This window comes from Rhopalosiphum maidis, chromosome 3 (assembly GCF_003676215.2).
Source record: "Rhopalosiphum maidis isolate BTI-1 chromosome 3, ASM367621v3, whole genome shotgun sequence".
NCBI lineage: Eukaryota > Metazoa > Arthropoda > Insecta > Hemiptera > Aphididae > Rhopalosiphum > Rhopalosiphum maidis.
This window is the reverse complement of record NC_040879.1, coordinates 57,281,948-57,297,031: the sequence shown is the minus strand read 5'-3', so window position 1 is coordinate 57,297,031 and position 15,084 is coordinate 57,281,948. Positions and strand designations below refer to the sequence as shown.

At 24.2% G+C, this 15,084-nt stretch overlaps 1 protein-coding gene across 2 annotated transcripts; it reads right to left on the bottom strand.

The window, feature by feature from the left end:
* Positions 1-717: 717 nt before the first annotated feature.
* On the bottom strand, positions 718-11,924 carry LOC113555933 (tyrosine-protein phosphatase non-receptor type 4). Of its 2 annotated transcripts, XM_026960563.2 has the most exons (18): positions 11,527-11,924; positions 7,661-7,844; positions 7,436-7,564; positions 7,319-7,361; positions 6,949-7,116; positions 6,759-6,879; positions 6,580-6,667; positions 6,354-6,506; positions 6,013-6,272; positions 5,620-5,790; positions 5,186-5,330; positions 4,674-4,841; positions 4,405-4,525; positions 2,862-3,119; positions 2,595-2,708; positions 2,288-2,523; positions 1,368-1,652; positions 1,101-1,187 (listed from the first exon to the last, which is right to left on the bottom strand). In XM_026960563.2, the coding sequence occupies exons 2-18, from the start codon at positions 7,811-7,813 to the stop codon at positions 1,101-1,103; spliced, it is 2,700 nt and encodes an 899-aa protein (XP_026816364.1). In that variant the 5' UTR covers positions 7,814-7,844; positions 11,527-11,924. The 2 variants fall into 2 exon arrangements, with proteins under 2 accessions (XP_026816363.1, XP_026816364.1); XM_026960562.2 differs by lacking the exon at positions 11,527-11,924 and having other exon boundaries at positions 718-1,187; positions 7,661-7,813.
* Positions 11,925-15,084: the final 3,160 nt, after the last annotated feature.

Here is a 15,084-nt window from a genome sequence, read left to right as displayed (position 1 = left end):
TATTTCAACATTTTCAACTATTAATTCATTAGCGTTTCATTATAACAGATATTTTTGGTATCCATGAAATGTGTATTTTTTAAATTATTTCTTATTTATATGTGGAAAATGTTAATTTATTAAATGGTAACTTATCAGCAAACACAAACTAGTGAAAATAATTACTCATTAATGAATTTTATTTTGTGATTATTTCATCTATGAGTTTATAGCTGCAACATAAATGGTGTGTTCACCTGTTAAAATTGATAAATATGATTGTATTAAAAGACAAACATATTAATTAAATACATTTATTGATATTATAATACTTTTTATTTAATAGTAACATTTAAATTATTTAATACTTAAATAATATAAATGTTTGACTTAATTATTGTACAAAGATTCTTCAGAAGTATAGTGTAATTTAATTTCTTAGTATTTTAAGTGGAATACATTTCAATATTTATTGTAAATTTAAACACTGACATCTAAATTTGTGTAATTTGCTAAACAGTGATAATATAAATGCAAGTGTATACGTATTTATTTTAAAACAAGCTTTAAAATTATATAATATTATAATATATACTTAGTTATAAATATTTTATATCTGAAAATAATTTTAAAATCTAAAAGTTGTAACATAATAACAGAAACATTTATATTTCATTCAACACAAAAATCATAGGACTTTTAATTTGAAGTAGTTTATTTTATTAGTATATAATCACAAAAAAGAGTTTAAAATAACACATAAAGGGCAAATATATTACATACATATAAGTATTTGGGGTATACGAATACATTTATGAAAACGAACAGAATTCAGGCAATATAATGAAGTTAGTAAAGAGCATATATATAAATTAAGAAATAAATAGGGACAAATGGTTAATTCAATAAGGAATTATAAATAATAAATCTAATAAGAAAAATGTTTGATGCTCATATGAAGTCAAGTCATGGTACACAATAAATAAAAAATGTTGAAATTATATTAAATTAATCTTGTTTAAATGTCAAAAAAGAAAAAAGTGTATGTATAAATAAAAATATAATAAATAAATAAATACATTTTTCAAGGGATAATTGCATTTACCAAAGGACGGATTATTTTATTGTTGACTATATTCCGGCAATGGTTTCACAATACCCTGTGTAAATGCATAATGTATGCAACTGCACACAAATTTATATTGATTCTAAAAAAAAAAAAAAAAAATGTAAATTTACTTAAGTATTAGTAATACCATATTAATAAATTAAATAAACTATTTTAAAATTATTACATAATGTGAAAAATGACACATACGAAAAAAAAATGAACAAAATTTATATCAAATTTTATGTATATGTATATTTCCTATTTAAAGTGTACTTACTGAAGTTTGTACCATCATGGCTCGTTGATCTCGCATTTGTCGGACAATTTCAAGTGGATAAACAGGTTGACCTGCTTCTATTAAACATAATGCAGTCTCTAATAAAATTATCACTCCTGTACGTCCAATTCCAGCTGAACAATGAATAACAACAGGTTCAACGACACCTGCACGTTCTTTACGAACAGCTCCTACTAAATTTAACAAGCGATCTGAATCATCTGGTACACCGTGATCAGGCCATAAACTATATTGAAGTTGTGTAACAGTTCTAGTTTCATTAGTCTGTAAAATACACATTTTAAAATTATATACAATGCAGATCATGTCCAAAAATTAAAACATGTAATCATTGTTTAAAATAATGTGGCTTATTAATTTAGTTAGGGTAAACCAAAAATGTTTAAATTTATATTTTTCTAAATATCCTTACAACTATTAAAAAATCATAAAATATTGTCATATGACATTATTTTCAAGGCACTGTAAAAGCCTAATTTTTAAGCAGATTAGTATTTATCCATTTGTGGGAGTACGGAATGTCTATATTAGTAGTACATTATCTTTAGTGTATGGTATATTGATGAGCGATGATCAATACAATTAATAATCTATATTTAAACAAGTGCCCATATTTAATTTACCTACCTAAAATCAATTTGTGAACTAAAAATTGAAAAAAAAATACATAAATGTAAAACAACAATTTTTTGTGGTTTGATTTAAAACATTAAATAATATTTTATATAATATATATATTTAAATATATTCATGAACATAAAAAAAATTTAGTTTTGATATTATATTAATTCACTCTTATATTTAAATAAATGAAACTAAATATGCACTGTTAATAATAAATTTGCTATTATATTGTAAAAAAAAAAATGCGTCTATGACGTCTTCTTAAGAATACTTACACTTGTTTCAGTTAACTCTATTTGTCGATAAACAATAATGTTAGAAGTATCAGTTTCTTCAGACACCATTTTCAATGTTATATTGCTGTTAACTTCTAATGTTTCATTGATTGGTGGCCAGTATTTAGCACATTTTTGACGGCCTTTTTCAACAAGCGCAGTAACCATAACTATTAAGGTACTACGAGATTCTAATACCATACACCAGAAATCACTTATTGTTGTTTGAAGTGGTCCTATTAAAAATAAAAACCAAGTGTAAGCTCAAAGAATAAATTAATAAGTTCTACATTTAGTATGTATTTACCTTGTGTTGCTATGTATCTGTTAATAATTCCTGAACCCGGTATTTCCATATTTATGTAGTTGGCATTAATATAATCATGGTCTTGATTTTTAATAATATATCGAGTTATATCATCTATAAACAATATTTTTAATTAATAAATATTATTTGTTTGAAATAAAATATGTATTATATAACAATAAATTATTCATTTTTTTCTTTACTTAGATGTATGAAATATGTAAGTTTCATAAATTGCCTTGTTTATAAATTACAGATTTTACTTACACGGAGCTATATCACGATATCTATTTTTATGTATATTTTGGGCGGTTCTAGCATTGTCCATGGGAGTTTCTGGTTTGTGCCTATAGAGTTGTTCAAACTGGGTTAATAAAGATCCACTTGCTAAACCATCTCCAAGCAGTAATATAGATTGAACCAATGGATCAGATGACATAATACTTGGTGGAGATTCTGGTATGTACTGAAATAAAGGCTCTTCTTCTTTTTCTTTCAAACAATCATCATCATCATCATCATCACCTATGCATTATAAATTATTATAGAAACATTGATTTTTCTGCATTATAAAGTATACTCAAAAATTTCATAATGAACAAGATTGAATAATCATAAAAAAAAAAAATTAGCTATTATTTAGGTTGCAAATATTTATTATACTATATTATATACTTAAGCAACTTAACATAATAACTGTTTGTCATGCATCCAAATGTTTAATCATCATTTATTGACATGGTTACCAAAATTTAGAATAAAAATCTTTAGTTTATTTTTCAAAAAAATATTAGTAGTTCTTTTATATTAAATAGTAAATATAAATTTATTTTAAACATTATCTTTATTTTTATTAAACATCTTATTTTACCGAACTTATACTTTTAATTTCTAATTCAAATTCATATCATATTTTTATTATTAGGGTCCATAACTTAATGACCTACGTATCTGCACAAAAAAAAAAAAAAAATGTTAAAATGACTTTATAATAACTTAACAATTTTAAAAATGTACGTTTTATAAAATTAATTTATGATAAACTGTAATTATTATTAATTAAATTATAAAACATGTATTATAATAATATATAAAATAGTATTTGTCTATAATTTATAAATAAATGCAGATCGCAACAACAAAAGATAAAGATAATGAGCATCGATAATTGACAAGCTAATGGAAACTGAATGCGTTACAATAAAATGTAACTTTCAACAAGAAAAATAGAAAAATGAATAAAACGCACTGAAAATACTAAAACGTGACTGTAGAGCATATAATTCCCTAAAAATGCGAAAATAAAAATTTTACAATTAAAATTCTATGCTTCACAAATCAAATTTCTGTGAAGACAAACCTCGTATGAGAATATTAGAAAAAAAGATACAAATGCATAAATTCTGGATCCTATTAATTACATTTCTCACAAATAAATAAACCTATATATTTTTACATATTGTTAAGCAACATAAACACTATCATAATGATCAACTAAATTCTATTCAGAAAAATATTTCAAATGCAATTGTAATTTTTTTCAAATTTTTGAATATCATTAAAAACTTGTGCAGTAGGATAAACATTATCTAAAATTAAAAATATATTAAATATTGCAGAATTTAAATATTTCTTTTTTGTAATACTTTGTAAATTGAATTTAATAACAAATTATTTTATTCTTTATTAGGTAGTTAAATGTTTGGATAGGTTTTTTTTACTATTGTTTAAATAGATAATAGAAATAATTTTATAAATATAATGATCTTTAAATTACAAAAAGATAATAAATTATATCTTATGATATTACCTTTTTGTTGAACTGTTAAAACTAATTTTCCATCATGTTCAACATCTCTAGCGGCTCTAATTAAATTTACAACATCATCATGGACCATTTCACTGACTTCTTGTCCGTTTATCATTAAAACCTAAATTATTTGATAATATTAATAATGTACATTCAAATAATATAAATAAAGTTTGAATAACTTTGAAAATTAAATTTAGAAATCAAATTAATAATATCAATTCAAGTTTTAAAATATTAAGAATATAAATAAAATGTGTACTACTAACCTGATCACCTTCACAAAGTTTAGGTTGTGATCGATAAGCTGCTGTGTTAGGGACAACTCTGGATACAACAATTGGTAATCCTAAATCTGAACCACCTCTTACATTAAATCCAAATCGCCCTTCCTCATCAGCATTCATGTGAATGCAAACAACATTATTTTCGCAACCCTGTGAAAAAATTTATATTAAATTAAAATTAATTATGTTTTTTATTTATATAGAATTATTTTAGTTTTGACTGTAAAATAATCAACTAGTAATATAAAATTATAAAATAAAATAGGCAAAATATATATTGTTAGTATTTAAAAATAAATATATGTTTTACAAAAGTTTATTTAACCAAAATGATTTAATGGAGATATCTTTCGGTAAAAATATATTAAATTACGGTTTATTAAAATAATCAATGTCATTAATACTGGTTAAGTTTATTTATTAAATAAGTTTTATTAATTTAGCTAATTTGACACTATAGGTAATATACTATTCTAATAATTATAAAATTTTACCAAAGAAGATTCTGTATCATATGCTGGGATATCATAAATACTACTTGACATATCGTCATCGACATAATTTCGGCCAGTTGCTGCTAATCCGGTTCCACTACTACTGCTACTTGGACGAACAGCTGAAGATATAAATCCACCTTCACTAAAAACCATAATTCAAATATGAAAAAATAAAATTAATGTTAATATTTATTTGGTTGTAAAGAGAAGAGCAGCACCAATGATTACATTTTACAATTTACATTTATTGAAAATAAAAAAACTAAAATTAGGCTTTTAATTGATTTACAAAATAATATCTTCCTAAAATTTTTTATTTTAATATGTAAAGAAATAGCTTCAGAAAATAACTTTAAAACTAAAATGTTTTAAGGTTTTTTCCATACAACATTTGAGAACTATGATTCTCCTTTAAGTTATATTTCACTTACTCATCTGATACAAGTGATGAATTTGGACCCCAAGCAGGTCTTGGTTCTTTATCAACTGACTTCACTTTATTATCATGTGATCCCTTAGAAGATGATTTGAGAATTGATTTCGAGCTCTTACTTTCAGTATTGTTGTTAACCGGTTGTTTAGAACAGTATTTACTTTTGAATCTAAAAACAAATAATCAAGTATATGAGCCAAAGTAATTTTAAAATTCAAGATTTTTTTAGAAAAATCATAAAGTATTATTAGTTTTATAACAATTTTGGCACCAAATACTATTAAATAGTAAAATAAAATGCCACAATAGTAGCTTTTTTACAATTTAATTAATATAAATTATGTTAGTTTAAATGTAGTTAAATAGTTTATATAAATAAAACAATAATTGCCTAAGAAATGTTCGGTGAGGACGTGGTTGTGACATACGACTCTCTTCTATTGTTTGTATTTCAGTTCGTCCAGAATATGAAAACCGTGAACCTAGAAGAAACGGACCTGGCAATAATCTTCTAAATCCTCTATTATTCGATGGACAAATCGGTTGGTTTAGCCGGAAAAATGAATGATGTTCAACACAAGATTTCCATAGATGTTTAGATGAACGATATGTCATCATGTTAAAGCCCAATACTGTATCATAATTTTCAGACTGTAAATAATTGAATTTTAAAACTCAAACATAAAATATACAAGATATTAGTATAAACAGTCCAATGTATAGTTGTTGTACCATTTCTCTTCGTAGTTGAACAAAAAAATGTCTTCGCTTAAATGATATTTTTACAATTTTCGCCCATGATAAAGTATTAATACGAATATTATTTTGGAATACAACTAAACCATTACACGTAACTCCAATATCTAATTCTTTATCAGAAGAATCCTAGTATTAACAAAACAAAACAATTTACATATATTAATATACCAGGCTTAGTTTATGATAAAAAAATACAGACTTTTGCTTTGTGTAAATCAACACCATACATGTCTAATCTCTTTCCATGGTCCAGGAAATTAAATTCAGCATCAGCGGGAGATTGACCTCTATTGAATAAAACAAATTGTAACATGCTTATATTTGTTTATTAGATATTAATATATAATATATAAGATATATTTTAGATATATAATTTACTTGTGTAATTTATGTAATTCAGAAATTTGATTTTCCAATTGTTCTGTCTGACCAGGAATAAGAACCATACCAGATATATATCCAGGCTTATGTTCTTCAGGGTGATAATCTCCAAGTTCAGCTAAAACATTAAATTAATATTTTGTTGATATATTATGAATTACTTTTTGTTTTCAAAATTATAAATTACATTGAACAGTATAACTGGCAAGAAGACATGCAGTACTTGGAGACACGAGAAGTTTTCCATGTAAAATATCTTTTCGTAATTGTAAATACAAATGATAACGTGTATATTCTTCTTGAAGTTTACTTGGATCAGACACATAAAATTTTACACAAAAATAAAAAAATCCTCCTGAAATCATAAAATGATAATTGAAAATTACATCATTAATTTTATATGAATAGTAGTAATTAAATAATATATATATTTCTTTTATAATTTACAAATTAAAACTGTTAAATTTTTTTTTTTGTACAATTGTTTAAATTATAAAAAAACAAATACAAATTTTCCTTTACAAATGATTTGTTTAAAAATAATAATATTAAATTACCTCTCATTTGTTTTTTAATACTTTTTTTTGGATTCAGCCATCTCTAAAGAAATAAAAAATAAAATGTTAATCATAGTCTTAAGTTAAACTACCTTATAACAATAATGATATACATACTAAAACATCTGTATTTGATACAGATGGAGTCAGCCCATTATCAGTGAATTGTAAACCAAAATAATCTTTTTCAATTAATTCTAAATGTTGAAATACTGCTTCTAGTAATGCTTCACCTTTAGCTCGTTTCTAAATATTTTATTTTATTAATATAAATAATAACATGATTAAATATTACTAATACAATCATTGAAATTGAAAATGTTTACTAAATACTAAACTTACGTCAAGTTTAAAACAATGCTGAGTATCATCAAGAAATACAACAGTAGCATTGATTGACTTTAAACGACCTCGATCTACAGCCAATTCGGTAGCACGAACATTGTATGTGCCACTCGATCCTGCTAAGGTTCTTCTTGACACACCTTCTATCATTATACGTCATAAGTAATCCATAAGAGATTTTCTAAAAACATAATTTGAATTATATTATTATATAAATTCTAAGTAATAAGTTTTTATTAATGATTTTCAAAGAATAGTCTGAACTTAAAATTAATCTGAATCAAAAGCCCTTGAAATCAGAGTATGTAATCAGGCATACACGTCTATAAGGCAGATTGATTGATTAAAAATATGAAAAAGAATATTTTAAACTAATAAAAACATAAATAACGATTTTAGTATTTAATACCAAGAATTAATAATGAAAAGTGGAATTAATTCAATTGAGATTGAGAGAAATCAGTATGGTTTTACTTAGAAATATATTATTGTTCATATTATTAAAAAATACTAATATAAATAAGAATTTTTTCTTGCATAAATAATTCATATTTAAGAAACCAGGGAATTCACTCAGAAGTATAGTAACTTTTGAATATATCTCGTCATCATTATATAAATTACTGTATTTAAGGTTTTAAGTTGAAATTCAATGATAAATCATTGTACATTATTGTATTTACAAATACAATTTTCAAAAAGAATTTCTATAAATATTTTCTATTTTCCTATTGATAATACAATAAGTTGGAGTGATTATTATTGTCAAAAAATTATATAGGTACAGTCGAATTAGGACCAAAGTACCAAATAATGTGCATTGTAATTTATCTTCTAATGATAAAAAATAAAAAAATAATATAATATGTACCTATTTAAAATTTAGCTATATAAGATATTAATGTTATTTATGTTATATTAATGTTTTTTAATGTTATTAATTTAACTATAAGGGGAATACCAATAAACTATAACATACAATAAAATGGTATGATGATTTCATAACTTAAAATAAGTAAAATATTTTGAAAATATTACTGTGTATAGTTTAGTTATTAATAATACATGCAAAGGTGAAAAGCTTTAATTTTATAGAATCATAAAAAAGTATCCATAATATTATAATATATACTTTTGATATTTCCTATTGGGGATGGAAACATCCATAAGGAATTTTTTAATTATTCAATTTGAAATCCATAAATATAAAAAAAATTTTTTTGAAATTAATTTTTTTAAATATTTTTTTTATAGTTTATTTAGTTTACAAAATCTCAGAAATTCAATGCAATTGTGTACTATAGTATTAATAATAAGTAACAAATACTTAAGATAAATAGTCATTCAATAGCAATTTTCATACTTAAACTAAACATTTTTTTTAACTATATTTTTTAAAATAATCAATTTGTAACAATATTTTTGTACTTTTTGAATAGACTAAAGAAAAACTGCCTTAGCAATTTAAAACTCATACATTTCTTGCATAACTCTAAATAAGTAAGCAGAAGATATATTTATGTATTTTTAAGTAATACATACCTAGGAAATTATACTAATATGAACTTATTTAAATGTTATGTATTATAATTTTAATTAACAGTTTATTATGTTGCAATATTAAATTTTAATATAAATGTATTACTCTATTTATATTTTAATACTTGAATCATAAGTTTTATGACATATACACGCATACATATGTATAAACTATAATTATAGTAACAACATATAATTATTAAATTCACAAATTAAATTATAAATATTATTATAATACTGTGATAGCAAATTATCAACAATGAAACAGTGCTAATAAAGATGTTCATGACAAATATTTGTAACATTTTTCGCAAGGTCATTCCATACAAAAATTTTTATGTATAAGGCACTAGAATCTTTATTCTAAAGCCATGTAAAATAAAAGAAAAACCAAATCCAAGAATTCCTGTATAATAGATATAATTTATTTCAATTTGCTCAATGGGAGATAGTAGTTTATAATTATTTTAAAATATAATTAAAACTGTAAATCAGATAACTTATATTTCAAGCCATTACGCAAAAATGGTTTAAATAAAAATTACTTAACTTAAGCTTACAGTTACTTATACTTTTTTATTTTATTCTATTTTATAAAAAAATTAATTCTCAAATTTTTAAAATTTATGTTTAATTTTCAATTTATTGAATTATATATTATATGAAACCATTTAAACTTGTTCATAAACTTCAAAATATGATAACGTAAACATTGCTAAATGTATAGCCAATTATATTGTATTATATTAATTCACTATTTCTAGTTACATTTCCTAGAAATGAAAAAAAAATTACTATTATGTTTTATTTCTTTAGAAATAAATAACATTATAAACTTATAGCTCTAGCAATGTTTGAAATACATAGCTAATTTTATCAAAGTAGTAGTAGTCAAACTTTTATTAATTTATAAATATTGGATCTAAATTTTCCAAATTAGTCAATTCACAACATTTTAATATCATCTATAGATACATAATATAAAGTATTTTATATTAAGATTTATATTTATATTTATATAAGAATTTTTCTTCATGAAAAAGAATAAAATAAGTTAAGTAAGTGTCAATATCAATTTATATATATTATGATAGAATTTTAAATTTGTTAAATAAATTTTGTAAGATAGTGTTAATATTTTATGGATATTATAATATTTTTTGTCACCAATGTAATTATAATATTTATAATTATTAAATAGTAGGTAATTGAAAGATAATAAGATAATAATATTTTTATTTATCTCTAAAAATGAAATGATGTTAAATATAAAATAAACTTATACACTACTATACATAATTATAGTTAAAACTAATTAGCATATAATTATATGAATATTTCAAATAAGTAATAATAATGGCTATACTTATCTTGAAAAAATTTTTTATTTTTTATTTAAATTTAAAAACTTATAAAAATATCAAACTGTAATTAATATAAGAACATGTCAATAGTGAAAATTGTATTTAAATTTAAATAAAATAATATTTAATTGTAATTTAATGTAAATATATATATCATGTATAAATAAAATTATAATATATAGTATCAATTAGTCCTAAAACTAGTTAGCAGTCGTTACACCTTTGAAATAATATTATCAGTAGCCAATAGACAGTTATAACAAACATTTATTAATAACTGACTCTATTTTACTATTCATTGTTTTATCTTTCATGTGAATAGTTTATGAAAAAGATTTCAATATTTATCATAGTTCATAAATATAAAATCAAAACATTTATTTTATAATCTTCTACAACTATTATAACTTTAAAGTTTTAATTCATAAATTTTAATTGTAATGGATGTAATGTGTGTTATAAGTATTATGAATATTTTATTAGATTAGCATAAAAATAATGATTCCAGATGTGTAAAATTGTCTTAGGTGATATTGATTATATGAATGACAATTATAATGGTAATTTTATTTATCTACATAATATACTATAGTAGAAATTTAATTTAATAAGGATTTTTACTGAAGATAATTTACATGAAATATTCTTGAATATTTAAGTACTTAGTTTTTAAATAGACTATGGATATGAGGATTTTATTTAATTTATTTTAGAATACTAATATAATTGTAAGGTTTATAGATACTTATGCCAAGTTGCATACATAATGAACCAATAGTTATTTGTCCATTAAATTAATAAATTTTTCGTGCAACCGGCATTCGGCAATAGTCTCCTAAAACGCTCGCATAAAAATCCTTAAATAATTATTAAAAACGTTATTGGCATAATACCGAATGCTTAAATAAAAGGTTTGAAAGAAATTATTACGTCTATAATATAATATCATTAACAACTTACCACAGATACATCGCTGTTGGTTTTTGGTTGATGAACGTATAATGCTCAGAGATCATGACTGTGTGCATATGCTGTGGATGTCGAACTTTTCAGAGACAGTCTTATAATGGATTCAACACCCTACGATTTAGTAGTTTGTGCGAAAAGCGCTCGACAGAATGTCCGTAGAGAAACGACATGTCAAGTACATTGTCAAAGCGGCGAAAATCGTTGTTCGATCACTGGCTATTGTGTTGCACTGGTCAAATGAAATTCGCGAGGAACCGTAACCTCATGAATGAATAATCCAATAATAATAATAATAATACAAATAAAAATAACAATAATAATAGTGGAAAAAATCCTAATTGTGTACAAATAAAAAAACGATTGAAATAATTGTAAACAAATAATAATAATAATTTATATCACATCACATTCACGTCGTCGTTATCTAAATAATGATTTTTATTTATTTTCGCAAAAAATGTAAAAAAAAAAATGGTCGACAAAAACGGGGCGTTAGTAGTTGATCGACTGGGGTGAACTGTCGTGGCTTGCGCGTTTGGCCGTTAACAGTTTGATCGACCGTGAACATTTGACTGTTCGTCACTTTGCCGTCTTGTCAGCTTAGTAGTAGTTGTTGCGTACTGTACTACGGTTGTTGGCCATAGCCTATATAGGTTATGGTGACATTTTTGTGCGGTACGACGGTGACACAGCATAATATTTTAATATTTTATCATTGTTTGTTGGCGACGAGCGTGTCCCGTACTAATACTGTAACAACCTTACACGTTTAATGCACAACTACTGTGGTTTGCCGTCTGGCGTCTGCGGTCCCCGACAATGCGACACTGCATAATGTGAAATGATATATTATTATTATGATATTATAATAATTATGCACTATGATTTTGTAACTAACTGCGACTACGTGATGAACTGATGACTGAGTGACTGGCGGATGATGTCATGTTGATAAACGATAATAATGATTAATTAATGTTTTAATATTCTAAATTATAATTGATTAAAATATGTTAATGGTGTATTATATTTATTATACCCATCTACCTATTTATATCGTTGTCTTTTTGAGACGGACAATAGGTATTATGTTCTTATTTATTTTTAAATTTCTCTACATCTACTCTGTGGCGATTCTTTTCCATCGAACAACGTTCATCGTTTTTTAAATCTATTAATGTTTTTGAAAATATTTTTCTTAGGTACCCACCACATTTTCGGTCGAAATAAAACAGCATTTTCTTAAAATTATTAGGTTAGTATTTATTTTATTTAAAATGTATAATATGGCACTTAGCACTTTGGTAATAGAAAAAAATCTTAATTGCTCTAAATATAATCTTAATTAATGAATTAGATGTGACGGGAACTGGAACTTGGAAGAATATATTATGGAACATGGATATTTAATTGTGTATCTAATATTTTAATTGTTTTCCTATCCAAAATCGAATGTTATTAGTTATTAGGTACTAATAACTTACTAGTTATTTGTTAAGAACAATAAAAAACGAACCGGTATAAATGCAGTTTAGTTCCCATTCGATTTTTTTTTTCCCAAAATATGTGTTATAAAGCACTGAAAACGAAAATTTTCGCAAATCATTATTTTGGAAGTTCTTTCTTTTAAGCATTTACGCATGCATGCGCGAAACGCTGATGTATACTTTGCTTCCCTACGTTTTCATTTTAATATTAATACATATTTTAGTTTTTACCTGTGATCTACGTGAGGAGGTTTTGCATAACAAAGGCGAACCAGTCAAGGGATATTTTCCATTTGCGGAACGGAGCGACGGCGCCTAGGATGAGCGTAGCGACTAGTGCCGATACATGCGTATTCTCTGACTAGGGATACTCCGATATTGTGTTAATTTGTTTTATTATTATGAAGGATTTATTCACGGAAATAAAACATTATTATTTATCAGTTTTATTGCCTTTTGAAAGTCGTTAAATATAATAATCTAAGTATAATCTAAATTTTTCATCAAAACTACTTTAGATAATAATATTTTAACAAGGTAAAATAACATAATTAATAAGAGCCAAGAGGCGACTTCCAATACGAAAACGTAGGAAAGCAAAATATACAGCGTTTCGCGCATGCATGCGTAAAATCGTAAACTTTGGAAAGATATAATTTACAAAATAATGATTCGCGAGAATTTTTGAATTACACTTTTGTATTCAGTGCTTTAAAACATACATTTTGGGAACACACGAAAATATCGTGTGGGAATTAAACCGCATATTTTGTTATGAATCGATTTTACAATGATATGCAGATATGTTTCTTTTTTTTTATCTGTATTTGTGTACACAATAAGTAGTCAATAAAATGATAAATATTAAATAATAATCTGATTTACAATATACATTATAATAAGTTAGTAGTTACTTTTAATTTGAAAAAAAAGTTTGTATTACCATGAGACTAAAAAGTTTCCTATGAAAATTCATCATTGAGTTTTATTTAAGTACTATAAAATATACTATTTAGTTCAGTTATTACCTACATTACACTATTACTATAGTTTTAGTTAATTTTATCTAAAATTAACATTTCATAAAATGAAGTACCCCTCCTACATATCACTCAAGTCCCAAGTTACGCAAATGTGTACACTCCCACTCCGGCCAAAGAGTCCGAACGTAAAAACTTGTTCGTCGATGCGCATCGGTTCCCCCCATAACGATCGGAAGTCTGTCGATAACGATTGCCGGTAGGCATCGCTGACATTCGTATATACGTACTAGATACGTATTTTTTTTATAGTGTTATGACAAGGCTTATAGACTATTTATTATTAATTATTGTAGTATAATCCATTGGTTCCAACCTTTTTTGACTCACGGCACCCTTAATCATTTTCTAAAGTCCTGAGGTACCTTAGGCCCTATACTCTACAGTCTATACTATATAGTCTATAGACTACTTAGGTTTTATTAATCAGTGCATAAGTATAAACAAAAGTAATAAGGTGTATACAGCTATATACTATAATACTATATACACATATTACATTTTATAAAACAAATTATTACATTGTATAAATTTTTATTTTTAATTATTATTTATTTATTTATTATTTGATTTACAATATTAATTTGAAATTAAGGAACTTATGGAACTAATAAACTAATTAGCTAAGTAACTAATATTATACAAACGTATTTTATTTAAAGCAGTAGAACTAGAATTAGCTTGATTAGATTCACCAGATGTTGATTCAATATTAAGGTTAGATGAAAATTTGGCTTCATCTAATTTTCGTTTTTTAGTAATAAATGTATCCATTATTTTCACTAAAATATATAATTTATATATTATGAAATATCTAGAGACGATTGAAATATTTTTCGTAATGATAATTAAAACCAGATTGATTGTACTGAAATTGTTAGTATATTATTAAATTACTATTGTCGATCCATGATTTATAAAAATTAAGATAAGATTAAGTCACAGGTATTTCACATCAAAGCGATAGCAAAAAAACCGGTATGAACATTAAAATAGACTGAACATCGTAATATTTCTACAAA

Excerpts from the sequence above, each read along its gene's own strand:
- LOC113555933 (XM_026960563.2), bottom strand. The coding sequence starts at position 7,813 with ATGATAGAAGGTGTGTCAAGAAGAACCTTAGCAGGATCGAGTGGCACA. Across the intron at positions 5,331-5,619 it reads TCATCACTTGTATCAGATGA|TGAAGGTGGATTTATATCTT; the intron begins GTAAGTGAAATA and ends TATGGTTTTTAG. Across the intron at positions 4,842-5,185 it reads ATGATACAGAATCTTCTTTG|GGTTGCGAAAATAATGTTGT; the intron begins GTAAAATTTTAT and ends ATTTTTTCACAG.